Genomic DNA, 18535 nt, shown 5'->3' with positions numbered 1-18535 from the left:
AGAGAGATAGAGAGAGAGAGAGAGAGAGAGAGAGAGAGAGAGAGAGAGAGAGAGAGAGAGAGAGAGAGAGAGAGAGAGAGAGAGAGAGAGAGAGAGAGAGAGAGAGAGAGAGAGAGAGAGAGAGAGAGAGAGAGAGTTGAATAAATGCTTATCTCTTCCAAATCGAGCTTTATAATTGGTGACCTCCAGGTCATTTATATATTTGGTGACTGTCGTACCAAAACTTTATCGCTTTTTTACTCGCCTATCATTCCTCTCGGTAATCAAAATTAATGCGGTTTCATTTCTATAAAAAATCACACGTTTATTTGGAAGATAAATCCGCCGAATAAGTAACAAACTTTTTTCCCGCTTTTAACTTCTCTTCATTCCATTGCGCAAATTAATAATAGATGTAAGACTATTATGCATACAAATAATTCTGCACTATTATTTTCTGCTAATCTATCAAGAACAGCTAAACTTAACTTTATTTGGAAGAGATAAGCATTTATTCAACTCTCCTCTCTCTCTCTCTCTCTCTCGTGTGTGTGTGTGTGTGTAGATATATATTATAATAGACAAAGAAGGTAGGGGAAGTGAGAACATAAAATAGAAGCTTGTTAATTGACAATTATATCATAGGCTTACAGGCCCATATTATTTTACAGTTAAATCTGTTTTACATGTTTATATTATTTCATTTTTATTAATAATAATTAAGTTTAATGACTATGTAATTAATAACTGTGATGAAAAAAGAAATTAACAATGGTATTAGCAAATTTTACTGATAATTTTTTGTTTTATCGAAGTCGATTTGCGTTAATATAAATTATTTTACACGTTAGTATGTTTGTGTAATTTAAAACACATTTAACCTCTAGTGTGTTTTAAGTTCTCCCGGCACTTTTATGACCTATTCCACTCGTGAAAATAATGCAAAAGGTTTAACATATGTCCTAAAGTGCTTCGTTTGCAAGTGAAAGATTCGTTCGGATTTCAGGTACCCCGGTGAAATGACTGGGGTTAAAAATATGCATAACAAGCAACATAACAAAACAACAAAAAAGTCAGAAAAATTCGCTAAATGGTGTTAAGTTAGTTTCGAAAGAGATCTGTGAAAACCATGGGTCAATTTTTTGACCAGAAACCGTAGAATTTCTATAGCGAAGGGATTATGGTGTTGCCGGAAAAATTCAGAAGATCATCGAAAAAATGATGCAGTGTGGTCTCATATTTTTATTTTCCATCTCAATTTTGGCCCCCAACGGCTCAACACAAAAAAGAAAATATCTTTACGTTCGGATTCATATATATATATATATGGTGTAAATCTACTGAGCGCCATATTTTACCAAAATCTCATTACCTTAACCCTATAATTGTAGCATAGGTTACAGGGTAATATGCTTAGGGCGGGCAAAACAAATCCATTTAGAAGGCCAAAATATTTAGCTTAAATGTTCCTTCCGATTTTCTTGTTGCAAAATGACCGCGTAACGAATTAATCACGTTAGCCTTGATCTGTATACTCGTAAAAAGTTCATCTTTCTTATTTAATCCGTATTATTATTATTGTTTTATTCTATTCCGGGATTCGAATACAAGAAAGAGTTTTTTGTATTCTTTTTTATCTCAAAATCATGTCATTACAATAAAACAAAATCTTTTTATATTTCTTTAGAGGATAAGTGGTTGTGAATGTGCTTTTTCTATACTTATCTTAAACTCTTATAAAAATTGTGAGATATTTATGACAATTGTACGGTCTAATTAATCCACATATGTAATGACTAAGAAACTTTATACGCACTACGTAACATAACACTGTAACATAATTTCAAAAAAATTCATGTAGATAATTTATAATGCTGATTGCAATGAGCGAAAATATAAAAATAATGAATTTCGACTATAGTTTTTACTGATACCTAAGTAATAGTGTATACACATGATGATGTAATAAAAAGGAGAATTGTAATAAGCGAACTGATGTTTCAAAATGAATAAAGCTAATTGATTGTATAATTAATGATAGAACTCCTTTTGAAAGTAAATTTTTTTATTAATTATAATTAGTCATTTTTGTCTAGCCTCCAATAAACGAGTTTTATTTAAAAATATATGTTAAAAGGTCATACGTAAGTTTTTAATAATATTATTATTAATTTATTTTTTAAAAGCTGCTACACGCTCGATTCGTCCTTTCCCATTATTTATCCTTTCCCATACCGCTTACTTTTGATCTATCCTGCGTTGAGTTTAAAAAAAAGTCATTACTTCAAAAGTTTGTAGAGTGTTATAGTTACTTTCTGTTTAGCCTCCGGTAATTACCGTTCAGATAATACTTCAGAGGAAGAATGGGATGATATGTACGAGTGTAAATGAAGTGTAGTTTCGTACAGTCTCAGTTCGACCATACCTGCGATGTGTGGTTAATTGAAATCCAACCACCAAAGAACACCGGTATCTACGATCTAGTATTCAAATCCGTGTAAAAATAACTGACTTTACTACGACTTGAACGCTGGAACTCTAGACTTCCAAATCAGCTGATTTGGGAAAACGCGTTCTCCACTAGACCAACTCGGTGTAACCAACTAAATTCAATGTAACTTTAAAAATTTTCCCTGAACTTTTGAAGTTCCTAAATATTAGTTGATTTTTTTGAGAACAACAAAAACAGCAGTATTTTTTGAGAATTCTATCACATCTCTTATAGATATAAAAAAAAACTACAATTCCCCTATATGTATATGTAACGAATTTCCGTGCCTTATCACTCAATTGTACATTAATTCCAATAATTAAGTTTATTATCAATTATTTTTTGTTTATCTGTTTGTGGTTTCTTTTTATGAAAAAGATGCATGCGTAATCTTTTTCCAACCAATTGTAGGTTGATTACATAGTTACTATTAAATATACAACAAATCATTTTTTTAAAAATGATGCAATAGGCAAGATTATATTGTTTATAATTTCCTACTATTGTAATTCTCTCTAACTTTTTTTTATACTTATATTTCCTCATATTCTTTTTTTGCTGTGGTTTTTTTAACCTCCGGCACCATCGCTAGGTATTACTTCAGAGGATGAAATGAATGACAATTTTTGTAGCGTGAAAATGCCATTCCTGACCGGGATTCGAACCCAGGACCTCCAGATGAAAGGCCGAGATGCTACCATTCGCGTTAAATATATATAATGTGTCAACACCTAGCCAAAATTACTGAAGATAAATTGATGAAAATTTGTATATACGTTCTTCTTACGATGAAAGTACGCAATAAGAAAGGATTTTTCGAAAATCCGAGGTTAAGGGGGTTAAAATGGAGTAGCAGCTTGATTTTTGGTGTGTGTAAATTTAAAAGCAATTTCTAGATTTTACGAAATTCGACCATGAACGTGGTGAAAAAAAGTCAAAAACGTTTTGAACATTTTCCCCATTTCTCCGGCTCTACTAAAACGAAATATTCACTATATTTGGGCTTGCAAATACTCTTTAGATAATTTCGGGGTTTTTTGATTTTTTAAGGAGTGCGACGGTGTATGGCGCGGCGGATCAACACGTCACTGTTAGTTATGTGCGACGGGGACTGGTTATAACTCCCTCCGTTTACTTGATTAAAAAATATATGATAAAAAAATTGACCGCAAAGGAAAACGCAAGTAACCATAAAGCGCGGACGAAGCTGCGACTAGGATACTAATATATCTTAGTATAAAATATGTAGCTTGAAAATCTTCAAAACTGCTATTGAATTTCATTCATGATGAAAATTGGTCGTGTCGTTCCTGAATTACGCTCAATTTAAGGTCGACAGCAGACTGGTGAGCGAGTATAAACTCGATGTTTGTGTGTAGGGTCTACTAGTTATTTGTAATTCATTAAATTACGGTTATAATAATTAATATATAAAAAATATTATACCCCCTTAATTTTCTCATTTAATTTATGTTTTATATATTTCTCTCGAAAAAAAATTAAAATACTATAAATAAAATTTGTTTAATGAATCTTGTTAATATTAATGGAATAAATAACTTAAAAGGGATTAGTTTAAATTAAATAACACAAAAAATAACTAAAAAAAATAACTAAAATTCTAAATAATATTGTGTTACACTAAAATATTTAACAATCGGAACAAAACTACGTAGATCAACTAATTATAAAAATATATTTACCTTTAATGTAGACGTCACCATTTTGAAAAAAAATAATTATTTTTCACTACAATTAGGCAATTAAATACTGATAATTAAATTATGTATATATAGTAAAAATTTACCGCAAAAAAATGATTTTACCGTTCAGAAAAAAAGACATACGCGTCATACAAAAAAACTAATATAAATGAGCATCGATAGTAAAAAAATAAATAAAACAAAACACCTGAACAAATGTAACTATTAAAAGTAAACGCACTCTTCTACTGTATTTCTTAATTTAAAAGTATTGTAGTTACTTGCGCAAGTCAAGTCTAGTCTATCTTGATTCAGTCTGTGCGTCAGGCTAGTATTAAGTCTGGTAGTAGTGGTAAGACGGTTGATATACGGGGAAACCACACCACAAGACTAATCCTTGGCTGATGCAACAATTTCAAATGTGGGAGAACGCAGCCTGTCTTACCACTACTACTACTACGCTATTTTTACAACAAGGCGGCACTCCATTCATAGAAATACACTACAAAATGTAATCAAGTCATTCTAAGAAGCATTTATACAACCGATCTCACCTCTTCGATTATCTATTTACCTTGCCATCAGGCGAGAACAACCATGTGTTGTATTTGTGCATATATATGTGTGTGTGACGCGACGCTTTGAAAAAATAATAACTACTTATACGATTAATTAAAGCGTCGCGTCACACATATATAAAATCGTATAAGTAGTTATTATTTTTTCATTATCATATTTCTTATTCTGTTTAACTGATAAGCTTTTTGAACAATTATCTTTTTTAATGTTTATAAATATGTAATATGTACATTGTATTTCACAAAACATTTATTTGTAGAGATTATTTATGTTTTCTTAATAAATTAAGAGAGTTTATCATTTTTAAATAAATTTAAACAAACATTTATTTATTTTTACTAATATTTTATTGCGTTTGCATCGTATTCAACAATAAAAAGTTATATGTACGTATTTTTAACAGTTTTCAACAAAGGGGGTATATAATTTTAATTAATCTGTACTCTACAAAATTGATTTTTCGAAGAAAATTACGGTATTATTTTCGGTTAAAAATAAATCTTCTGTAATTATATAATGTATATGTATAATGTTTGAGTTATGTTCAATGTAAGATCGACAGTAGATTAATTTGAGGTATTTCTTTCGGACATATGGTGGGAAATGCATTTTCTTTACGTTTTGAGGTGAAAATTAGGAATATATAAAATTTTGTGGCTTGAAAATCTCCAAAACTACCAGATCAATTTCATTGAAATATAAATATTTTGTAGTAGTGTAAAATTTTTAAATCATATTTTTGTATTAAAAGTTTTTATTTCGGTAGATTTAACTTTTTTTATACATTATTTTTTTACAAAAAAAAAATGTCTATTTCAGCAGTAATGAATTAATTAAAATAATTGCTTTCATCCTTGTTAGACGGCAATTGAAGATATTAGTTGTTTTATATCAGTATTCTTTGCAGTATTTTTTTTCGTTATGAAAAAACGGGATTTAGCAGCAATAGTCAACCCGGTGGAAAATCACTATAGATTCCGCTACAGTTTAAACAAATCTTTAAAAGTTATTTTGAAATTGATTCTCTTTTTTTAATGATTTTTTCGTGATTACTACCGAACCTGTTTTCATAGTATGAATGTTCTGATTAATATTTTACCTGAAATGATAAAATCGTTTTCTAAGAAAACAAAAACAAGATCTAAAATACGTAAATAGAACTATTCTGATCGAAGGGAGCCGCGGTTCAAAACTAAAAATATTTAAATAAAACAAAAAATTATACGTAAGGCTATTAAAAAATAGACAAAGTAATAAATCATAAAAGTAATGTATGTAATTTAAAATGAGCTGATTTGGAAGAAAGTCGTTTAAAAGATGTTTCAATTTTTACTAATAACAAAAAACAATAAAAAACACGTATATCGTTTAAAAAGGAGATAGTCTCAGAAGAATAATGGATTTGTAAAAGTATTTGTAATGTATATTTGTAAAAATATTTTTTTCCTTGAAAAATATATTAATTTTTTTGAAGCAGCCTCTAATCATATTGAGAATTCAACATAATTTTTTTTCTTTTTTAATAAACGTTAGATATTTTTCAACGATGCATTGGTGTAATTTTATTAATAACCACTGAGGTACCTGTTGCATATAGAAATAGGAATAACCGGAAAGAAATTTCTCACCGAAATTTAACTCATGACATGTAAGTGAGGTGTAGTCTTGTACAGACTCAGGCCGACCATTCCTGAGACGTTTGGTTAATTTAATCTTAACCACCAAATTACACCGATATACTGTCTAGTATTCAAATCCGTACAAAAGCAACTTCGATTTCGACTTCCTTCGACTTCGTCCTTCGTCCTTCGACTTCGATTTGTGGTAAGTTAATCAGTAGAACAACCCGGTGGGCTAAATTTATATAAAAATATTTATAATTTTTTTAACAAATACCATTTATAAAAAATGCATTAATTGTCTATAATAATAACAAATATTAAAATCTGAAGTGGACACCATACGACTTCCTTGTACGTATAAATTACATATAAACATTTTTGCTGCACTTCATTTAAACTTATTTCATTTGAAAGTGAGATACAATCCTTGTTTGATACAAATTGTTTAATAAAAGTGGACAGTTACACAAGTGCTAAAATATTAGTTTTTATTAATATCAAATATTTATATAATTATTAATTCGACAACCTTAACTGAAATATTAGGTTAGAGTAAAAGTCTATTCTATAACGTAAGGTTAAAATTAATATTTGTAACCAGTTTACAGGAGTTCGCTAAACTGAATAGTTTAATTATACGACACACCAGAAATCTTGTGTCTGAAGGTTAATAATTACGTGGAGTGAATAATTTCTGTTTACTTCTTTCCAGAAAATCGCCGCCCCAAAACCGCGATCGCGAATAGATGTCACCATTTGTAAGTTCCCTATTACCTTGCTTTCCTTTCAAGAAAGAAGAAAGAGGGAACGAGCCCAGCAGCCACCTGCCCAGCAGTCACCTGCCCAGCAGTCACTGACAGCACAGAAGAACGAAGAAACCTGCACTTTCCCCCGTTCAGCCCTTCGGGGCCTCGGGAATTTCAAGGTTAATGGTATGTAACTTCGGTTACTACCAATTCTTGGAAAGTGCAGGCCAAAGAAGAACGAAGAGGTCTTCGGAAGAAGAAGAGGGAGAAGAAGAAGGAAGACCAACCACTCGCCTCAACATCACGGACTGGAGTCCGGAACAGAGCCCAGCAGAGATGCGTCCTGAAGGGCAGCCATACCAGAAGCGGATGAAGAGCTTCTACACAACCTCTCCTATTTCAAAACTTACAGTAAGATAAAATAACCCAGCAATTGCGACTCCTCCGGAAAAGGGGACGCATTGCTCCCTCCTTACAGGTATCCCGTTGTGGCGTATTCCTGCTAGCCTATTAAAGAGTTAGCACCGAAAGGACTTCAGTCGACGGTCTGAAGGGGAATTACGTTGGGAGGACAGGCTTTATAAGCCTAGCCTTCCGCGGTCGGCCCATAAAATGGGTTCGATAACGCTGGTTTAGCAACGGATTGGAATGCAATTAAATCCGTCCTTAAAATACTAAATAATAATAAACAAAACTTGAGAAAATTAGAACCGAGATTTAAAATAATTCTTTTAAAAACCAAGCCCGATTAGAATGATCCAGCAGCAAGGGACTCTGTCCAGGTTCTGCGATGGAGTAGGGAGTAATAAACTCCTGCCAACTTTTCATTCCATTCCATGTAATGGAATGGAATGAAAATTACATGGAATTGCATTCCATTCCATGTAATGGAATGGAATGCAATGTTCAAAAATCACTTTAAACAACAGTGCTAAATCTAAAATTTCAACATCCTACGGCCGGCCAATCGTTTTTGAGTAATGCGAGGTACATACGTACGTAAGTTGATTGTTAAAAATATAACTTTTAGTTTTTTATTTCCTTGTACGAAGTAAAGGAAGTGGAGTGATCGTGAAAAATTTCAGTTTCCAGATTTCAACGGAAATATCCTTTTTAAGCATCCCTGAATCCATTTTGACTAGTTTCGGCGTGACGTCTGTATCTCGCATAACTCAAAAACGATTAGCCTTAGGATGTTGAAATTTTGGATTTAGGACTGTTTTAACATCTAGTTGTGCACCTCCCCCTTTGATTGCAATCGACTGAACCAAAAGTGTCCAAAAAAGCCCAAAATTCAAACATATTTGGATTTTGTACTTTTTCTTAAGTGCAATAATAAGTTCTCATTGATTGTTCAACAATATATCGTAAGTGGTACTTATTTTCATTGGAACCCAGAGTTATACCCACCGGGTTGGTCTAGAAGTGAAAATCTTCCCAAATCAGCTGATTTGGAAGTCGAGAGTTCCAGCGAACAAGTCCTAGTACAGTCAGTTATTTTTACACGGATCGTTAAATACTAAAGATATTTTAAACATAATCCTTCGAAGATTATAAATCAATATCCGATTTTATCGACACTCGTAAATCAACTTATAAATGTGACAGTTTACAATGGCAGTTTTCATTTTATAGAACGCTCAGAGAGCGTCATGTAATGTAAATCTCAGACAAGAATTGTCGTAAATACGCTGTATATGTAAGTTTAAATAACAACCAAACAAAAAATTAAATTTATAATAAAAATATTTAATGAAGATCATCTATTTTTTTTAATCGTTTAGTTAAGTTACTTACTAATTATTATATTAATATTGCATAAAGATTATTGAAATAAAATAATTAAATGAACGTTGAACGACTTTCCCTGTTCTTCTCTCTATTTAAATTGCATAAAATCATAACGCTAAATGTGTATACTACTTATATTGATAGTTTATTCGTGGTTTAAATTAAACATTTTCTTTAAATAAAAAAAATGTATTTTATTGCATTAAAATTACACAAAAAAAACGTTTCCTCTATACTAAATTCTATACTAAATCGCAGTCGGTCGATTTGGAAAAAACAATTTAAAAAGAATTTAATGACAAAAGGTCGACACGCTTACGTGTTTCAAAGGTTTGTTAGTTTCAATTTTTTTACGTTATTTTTAATTTTCTTTTTTTATAACCATTGTTTAGGATTGAATTTTTGTAATGTAATAGTTTTACACAGTCAACGATTATGATATTCAAATTTTTTCACGCGGAAATTCAAGAAAATTAGTTGCAAAACTATTTGTATACATCTGCTACAATTACTATCTACCTACTTTAAATAAGCTTTATTACCGCATTACAGAGAACTATAAGTCATGCTCGTTAGGTCAATAAAAATGTTTGTTTCATCAATAAAAATGTTTATGTTTATATTTATATTACCCTATTGATTTGTTTTTATCAAGAACCATATTTTCTAAACATATAGGTTCTTGCGACTGCCTTTTTTTATAGGGGTAGCGGTTTTTGTTTTTTGTATTAAGCCTAACCATATATTAAATAAAATTATCAATAAAAATACAATAAGTTTTTTTTTTAATAAAATAAACTTCAGGGATACCCGCAATTAAAAATTAAAAAAATATCCTTCCAATTCTTTAAATTTCGACTTTTGAAGTTGGCGCCACCAAATTAAGGATTAGTAAACTGTTACTAGTTTTTTGTTTTAATTTACCGCAATTTTTAAAGTTAATAAATTGAAAAAGGTATATTTTTTTATTTTTGGGGAGTGTTTTTTTATTCATTTTTATAGATTTACTGCAATACTTTACAGGCGTATTCCGCTAATTAAAACAATGGAAAAAGTTCCTTAGCGAATACGGCTAGCGAAAGATTTCACCTGGATCTCAGCTTTTCCAGGAAAATGAGGTCGTACTGAAATTTTTTGGACATTAATCTGGAGGTAAAATTAATGGTTTTCTATGGTTTATGATCTGAAAAATGCAATAAAACAGGTCCCACAACTGTAGTATCTTCTTTAGTTTTTAAGATATATTTATACACAGAGTGTTCCACGAAGAAACGGAGAAAATGTTCTACTGGTAGAAGTAATGAAAAAATGTTCGTGTGGGTCAAAAAAGTTCAAAGTAAAGTTCATTGATCTGGAAACGCTTTGTTTTCGAGTTACGGCTAGCGAAACATTTCGCCCGGATTTCTCTTCCAATAAAAAGAAGCCCTAAAGTAATTTTTGGGACCCAAATTAATGTGTAAATTTGGTGGTAATTTGAGCTGGGAAATAGGATAAAATAGGTCCCAGAACTGTAACTTAAGTATTTTTTTAAGATCCGACGTAAAACACTAAATTCTGTGTCGAAAAACAAGGTTTTTTTTTTAGGTTTGTATTACAATATCTTTGTTAAATGACTAATGAATGCAAAAGATTTAGTAAAAAAATTGTAAATAATTTAATTCTGAGAAAATTTTGTAAAAATCACCAATAAAAAGTAAATTAAAGCTTTAAAAATCGGTTTTTTATTGAAGCAAAACAACAGAAAATCGTATTATTTTTTCTGTACCTAACAAACATTAATTTTAAACAATGTTCGGTGTATCAGCAATTACGAACGAAAGGGTCATTTCCAACGTGTTCGTTTTCTGTTGAACACCAAGTAAATTATCGTGTTAATGATGAACATCGTATGATTCAGCATATTCAGCGTAGCCCAAACACTAGCACAAGGCGAATTTCACGTTGCTATTGATGAAGCCACTTTTACGAGAAAGGGAGTCTTCAATTCTAAAAATAGTCATTTAGACAATCCACATCCTACTGTAGAAACTAGTTTCCAACGTAGATTTTACATTAATGTTTGGTATGGCATTGTGGCATTATTTTATGACAAAATTCTGGGAGCATTTGTTTTCAATGAAAATCACATGGTTGATACGATAGTATACGGACTAAAGAAGAGTTACTCATTAAAATACGAAATGCTATTGAATTTATACGAAACGATACGGAAAGCCACTGGAAATATTTTACCTCGGGTAAAGTAGAACCTGTCCTGAAGGTTTTTCAGTTTCCTTTGACATCTTGTATATATTTTATGTTTATTAAATATTATTTTCCTTTTTATTAAATATTTTTAAATTTAATTATCTCTAATAAAAAAATATGCATTATTTTATATTAGCTATATTCAGAGTGATACACGAAAAATGTAATAAACTTTCAGGACAAGTGAAAATATATAAGAAAATTCATCAACATGGTAACTCGGAAACGCTTCGTTAGCAAGTAATTTCGCCTTGATTTCTGCCCCGAAGAGGCAGAAATCAATACATCGTCAATAAAACAGTTAAAATTTTTTTAAAGCTAATTAAAAATTAGTATCTATTTATTTCATAAGTTGTTACCAACAATTAAATTTTTTGTTTTGCATTTTAACAGCAATGGTGAAAAGCTCATAAAAACCACTAAATTTACTCCAAGAATTACATTCCGGCTTTATTTTACCGAAGGTGCAGAATTTAAGACGAAATCTTTCGCCAGCCGACACTCCCTTACGAAGCGTTTCCGATGTATGTTTAATAAAATTTCTTCTTTATTTTTACCAGTAGAATATATCCTGAAAGTTTGTTACGTTCTTCGTGAATCACTCTGAATATATGTTAATTTATTTATTAATTTCATAGCAACGATGAAAAAGTAGCACATTTATGTTTTTTGGTGATAAGAAATGTATTCCCGTAACATGTAAAAAAAGCAAAGCCTGAACTGGATTCGAACTCTGAACTCTTTTAATTAAAATTCAATACAATACTAAGTAATACGTAATGTAATAAATAAAGCTGTAGCAATATCTTGAAATGTGATGATGCATTTTTATACAAATATTCATTTACAGCTGGTTTCAACTTATAAAGGTGAACAGAAGGAGGTGGGTGATAAATACATAGATATTAAAATAAAACATAACCATAAAATTCTTTGGGATGAAAAAATATTCTTTGATTTATTTAAAAAAATCTAAAATATAAATTTTATTGCTTTAATTTTATTAAATTCTATTATAAACGGCACTGATAAAAAGGAACCTTTTTAACCAGAAATCTCAAGTTGCCTGGGAAACGAAAAAATTTCCTTAAACGCAATCTTTATTTTACAAGGAGACTCATATATATAAAACAATTCTATACAAGCAGAACTCAATTTTCAATTATTTTTACATGTAGACTATTCTGTTCGTGTTTACACTTCCTTAGTCCTTTTTTGTCTCAAGAGACATGATTTTGTATTTTTTGTGTAATAAATATGATAATAATTACAAGAATGGAATCTTTAAATAAATCTGTTTTATTCTATTATTCTGTATACTAATCCAGTAAATGCTAAAAAAAAAAAATGTAATTGTAGCCTTAGTCCTGCTCTTTAACGAACATTGATTTATTATAGATAATACCAATTCTTTGAAAAGAATGAATTCATAAATACATTTTCAACAAAATTATTAACTAATTCACGCATGAGTTCGCAATTAAAATTTTACAGTAATGTCATATATTAATACCACGTACTTTTCTTTAAAAAAAAATGGTTTAGATTTATTTATCATAAAATAAATTGTTATAAAATAGCATAATACTTACACGATGTTCAGCGTCATCCATCCCCATAATTTTAAAATTAATTTCTTCAATATTTAGATTGTCTAATATTAAAGAATTTCGACCGGCGTTACCACGCGGAGTTTTAAAATACAAGTTGAACTGGCAACACCAATTTCACGTACCTACACCGCTTTGCTGGCAGCGCTGTTGCCGCCTCACTGGAAGCTAAAAGAGAATACTGTGCCGAAAGCCTTCTTCCTACCTGCTTTTAATCCCCACTATTTATGATGTCACAGTCATCTTACACATAGACATGACACAGTAAAACACACTCACACATACATTTTCACTAATGTGGTATTATAATAATTAGCAAGAAATAGGTTTTTTTTTACGATCAATATTAAGTACGTCATTAATATTTTTAATTACCTAAGTTTGTTAACCTGATATAAATATTGAGAGATTAATTTATTATATGACGTATCTAGTGTTTTATTTTGATTCCGGTAATCATTACTACAACGAAACTACTTGCATTTATTGACTTATTAAAATTGTTTTATTAAACGCCTTTTATAGGCTATTTAAAAATTATATAATCTATATATATGAAAGAGTTAATTAAAATAAGTCTGAAATATTATAGGGAATTATTTATTCAATTATATGGTTCCGGTGTAATTATATATATATATATATATATATATATATATATATATATATATATATATATACATTATTCGTGACAAAACGAACAATAAATATATCGATTAATTTAATTACAAAAATTGTATTTTTTGGTTTTGTTTTTACATATAGGATATGGGTATATCTTTCAAAATTACTGAGTGGTTTATTTTTTTGGACTTACACTCTTCCAAAGGATGATTTTTTTACTATCCTGATCATTCTCAATTTTGTCTGTTCGAGATAGCAAATGGCAGGAAATCCATCAACAGATACAATCCTTGATCTTGAGAAGGCAATAGGTTGGTAAATGTCTCATTATAGCAAGGGAACTGCGAGAGAATAATTCCTAATGTATTTATATCCAAGTTTTGCAAGAGACTTGCACAATTTGGTAACCTAATAATACTCTTATTGGTTCTTGATTGTGCTCTGATACTACCTAATAAACTATCCTGATCAGAGGCAGCTCCTCTGTGATTTAATTATCTTCTTCCGAGAGCCTCCCCTTTCCGTATCCATTTGGCCTTCCTTACAAAAGTACCATGAAACTTGTGACCTTAATAAATAAATATTTAAAAAAATTACATATATAATCTTAGGATTCTAAACATCAGTATTTAGGAAAATTTAGGAATTGGTTCGTTTAAGTTAATTGTTTAAGGCTTAAAAGCTCACATTACCGCATCTAAGAATATTCTATCGCTGTTTGGTCCCCGCTGTTAATGGCATTATAGTATTGTTATTAGCATTACTATAACCAGAATTTCTAAAATTAACGTTAATTTTAATAACATTATTGATATAGATCAATGTACGTATTTAGTATTATTAGATCAAGATGGTTACACACCAGATTGGTCTAATGGTGAACTCATTATATTCTGAAGTCAAGAAGTTCTAAGTTCAAATCCCAGTAAAGGCAGTTACTTTTATATGGATTTGAATATTAGATTATGGATACCAGTATTCTTTGGTATTTGAGTTTCAATTAACAACAAATCTCAGGAATGGTACTAGACTTACATTCAAACATATCCTTAACCTACATTCATACATATCCTGTGACGTAGTAGCTTATGATGGCTCCATAGGCTAAACAGAAAAAAGAAAAGAAGGTTACTTGGAGTAACAGAAAAAAATACTAATAACTCTAGTAAAAACAACTGTTTCAACCTATTTCCATTAGACAAATTATATATTTTGAAGAATGAAACTGATACCCAATATTTTAGAAAATAAATTTTTTTAAATTATCTGGGTGAGCTGTGCGTTTTCAAGTTTAAATTTGTTGGGCGCATCACCTTTATTGTATGAAATAGTTTTTTGAAGGATCATTCACTTTAATTATATGAATTCTAACTCATTGTTATAAAAATCTCTTGAGCAAAATCATCTTGAATATATTTGTCTAATTTAGAACCATGACAAAGCTTATTCAACTTGTAGGAATGATAGTTTATAAATATTCATCTGTTGGATAGACAAGAAGTTCATTAATCAGTTTTTAAAACTAAACTTTCATAAGAACTTTTTTTAGTAATTAGTTTTCTGTTTGTCCAGTTATAAAAATCGGTTTATTCGTGTTTACATTTAGATTATTTGTAGAATTTTCTTGTATATTTTTATTTTTTTATATTTTATGTAACTATGTAACTTGGTCAATATATCAATATTTTTCATTGTTCTGTTGTCTCATTCCTCTTTACATTGGATAGCAGTCTTCTTCCCACCACTATGAAAGCACTGGGCAGCTGGAAAGGGTTGATGGGAGGTAGTAAAAAAAAAATCTATTACTATTTCAGAATTGCACAATTTAATGTAAATCTATTGTTTACCTGTTATGAATTATGTCCTTGCTGACCAAAATTCAATGTCACACTTTCTCTAAAAAAATTATATTTTAACAATGTATTTGAAGTTTGCTTTTAATAATAATAATAATAATTTATTTCAATCTAAGTTAAAAAATATACTTCAATCTTAAAACAAAGTAATGTGTTTAGATAATTGTAATGATATAAGAAGGATTGATTTGAGGTAATCTAAGAGGCACTTATAAATTTTAAATAGCACTTGTAATTTTAAATAAATAAGTAAATAACAATTTATATATCATATGTTCATATTAAATTTTTAATATTTAAGAAATAAAAAAAGAGAGTAGAAGAAACCGATTAATATTTCTTTATTAAGGATAAAGAAATAAGTACAACGTAAAAAAATTCCATCTGTTTGACAGATGCAAATTTTTACGAATCAAAGATCAGAGACATTACTGGCTGGTAATTTTAATTATTAGTTGTCAAATATTTAAAAGTAGTTTCTAATAAATGTTGTGTACGTAATATTTTGTAATGTTGCAACTGTTTAAGTTTATTTCTTTGTTCCTTTCTATTTATATTTAGTATGACTGGCCAAATTACATTAGTGATTATCATATATGTTGTAATTACAACAATATAAATTAAAGACAGGGGTAAGATAATAAACTCCATTCTCTCTAACCTGATAGTTTCATAACACCTGAAATGTGTTAAAGAATAGCAGCCTGTCATTATTAGAGCAGTAAATTAGGGAAAATGATTCATCAGATTGTGTTTCAATTAGCACAGATATTGACCATAAAGTAAGAATTTATGGCTAATATCTGGAAAGAATTAGAATAAATTATTTTATAATTATTTTTGAAAAGAAATATCGTAGAACTTTTTTACCAGTACCAGCAATATACGTTTTATCAGAAAGATGAGAAGAGCATCCAGCTTCTTTTAACAACTCTGGCTAAGGAAAGGAAATTTCTGACAGAAAATCTCTTATCCTCCAGACTGCGGTTGGGTATAGACTAATGCCCGACCTTATAAAAATACAGATGTTACAGAAACTCTATGTATCACTAGATGATCAAAAGGAGGTTTAGTGGATTAAATAACCAGAAACATTAAAAAATACTGGAAAACTGGATACTACTAATATAATATAGAATGTAAGGATGATGTCTGTAAAACATACTCAAAACTTGTAAAACCAACACCAATACCAAAGAGTTATAGTCATCTACATGAGATACAAATTAGTCTCAAAAATGGCATAGCTATTTTCTGAAATAACTACTAGCTCGTGCAGGGTTTACTAGAAAAAATAAGGATTAAAGTGATTTAGGTAAGCTATTCTATTGATAAAAGAAGGAAATGCTCTAACACTGATCAAACATTTTTTCATGATTTTAGAAAATCATGAAAAAACCTTGATTAGAGTAGGTGTACTACGTACAAAATGAATAATTAAAAAAATAATAACTATTTAAAGTCTGTACAAACAAATAAGTAACAGTGATGCAATAAATAATATAGGCATAAAAATAACAAAATAATTTTGAAAATAATATTACTTATGTATATATTATAATATGCAGAAAATCCTAATCAGTATTCTTTAAAGACTTATAGTGTAATATTGTTTTTGTGAAATTTAACTTAACTTAAGAATTTTTAATTTAATTAAACTTACACACTTATTTCTCATAAACCCTTTCTATTTCATAAAATAATTATATCGCCTGATTTACAAATGAATATTGTTATTGTTTTTGGTAATAAATGGCTACTCTGTCTTTTACATTTTTAGAGATCATTAATTTTTAATTCATTATCATATTTAGTTGCCAATTTATCGTGGCATACGTATAAAGACTGAGATAAACTATTGACTAAACAATATTGATAGGGCAGTTTATTAACTGAAAATGGAATACAACTGATAAAATATGATTTAATAATTAATAAAAATCTGATGTGAACACCAGATGACTACCTTTTATGCCTATTATATTACATATACACATGTTTTTAAAAATGAAAATACATTATTTTTTACCATCAATTTTACATTTTTTTTTTCTTTTTTGCGTGATGATATTGCCACATAAGCTTGAAGCTTGAGAGTGGGATATGGAATTAATATTTCATTTATAACTTCTGATATGTTTTCATATTTTTTTTATTCTCATTATCGAATAATTATTTATTATAAAACATTTTTACAATCAGAGGTTAACAATTATTAATAAATCAATATATTTAAATTAAAAAAAAAGGAGATAAAGTCTGATTCAAACCAATGTGCCATCCCCTTGTAAGATCCAAATATTTCATCAGTCGATTGCAATCAAAAGGTGAGGTGCACAACTAGATTATATAACAGTCCTAAATCCAAAATTTCAACATCCTACGGTTAATTGTTTTTGAGTTATGCAAGATACATATGTATGTTCAGACATCACTCTGAAACTACTCAAAATGGATTCAGGAATGGTCAAAATAGATATTTCCATTGAAATCTGAAATTTTTCATGATCACAATACTCGCTTTACTTCATACAAGGAAGTAAAAAGGAAGAAGTTAATAATAATTAGTAAATATTTTTTATAGCATGTAATATATAGTTTACATTGTATGTATATAATAAATGCATCATAAAATGAAAATCATTATGAAGATATCTTTAATAAGTATAGAAAACATGTGTTAATTACTTGCAGTAATGTAGAGATTAAAACAACTACTTATCATTTTTAATGATTTGTCTGTCATAGGAGGGAGGGAATAAACAAGACTCAATTACCTTTTGTTATACCCTTTCTCTGAAAAATTACTTTAATTACTTTAATAAGTCAAGTATGTTGGTGTGACATTAGATAGTGAGCTTTGTATGGAGACAATAAGTAGCCTACATTTAAGCCCATAAACTGTTCAGCCTTTTTTTATGTAGTAATTAATGTCAAATGTAACTTCATGCATATCAATAAGTGGCAAGACCCTTCTATAGTGTAATACCACTTTTTGCCTGCTGCTTTATAAATGCTTAGCTTTAGTCATCTTTCTTTCTTTTTCCTGTTTAGCCTCCGGTAACTACCGTTTAGATAATACTTCAGAGGATAAATGAGGATGATGTGTATGAGTGTGAATGAAGTCTTGTACATTCTCAGTTCGACCATATCTGAGATGTGTGGTTAATTGAAACCCAACCACCAAAGAACACCGGTATCCACGATCTAGTATTCAAATCCGTGTAAAAATAGCTGGCTTTACTAGGACTTGAATGCTGGAACTCTCGACTTCCAAATCTGCTGAT

General features: G+C 29.7%; 1 protein-coding gene across 2 annotated transcripts in view; it reads right to left on the bottom strand.

Annotated features, from left to right (window-relative positions):
* The window catches only part of LOC142328763 (peptide transporter family 1), a 111524-nt gene extending 98577 nt beyond the window's left edge, over window positions 1-12947 (bottom strand). Inside the window, exon 1 of one of the 2 annotated variants that reach the window (XM_075372785.1) lies at window positions 12751-12947. In XM_075372785.1, the coding sequence (XP_075228900.1) occupies window positions 12751-12777 (27 nt within the window). In that variant the 5' untranslated portion in view covers window positions 12778-12947. Of the gene's footprint in view, window positions 1-4173; window positions 4523-12750 lie in introns of those variants that run through there. The other variant, XM_075372786.1, reaches the window with a different exon arrangement.
* Between the last annotated feature and the right edge of the window lie 5588 nt (window positions 12948-18535).

This window comes from Lycorma delicatula, chromosome 8 (genome assembly GCF_047948215.1).
Source record: "Lycorma delicatula isolate Av1 chromosome 8, ASM4794821v1, whole genome shotgun sequence".
NCBI classification, from domain to species: Eukaryota; Metazoa; Arthropoda; class Insecta; order Hemiptera; family Fulgoridae; genus Lycorma; species Lycorma delicatula.
This window is presented reverse-complemented; position numbering and strand designations above follow the sequence as displayed.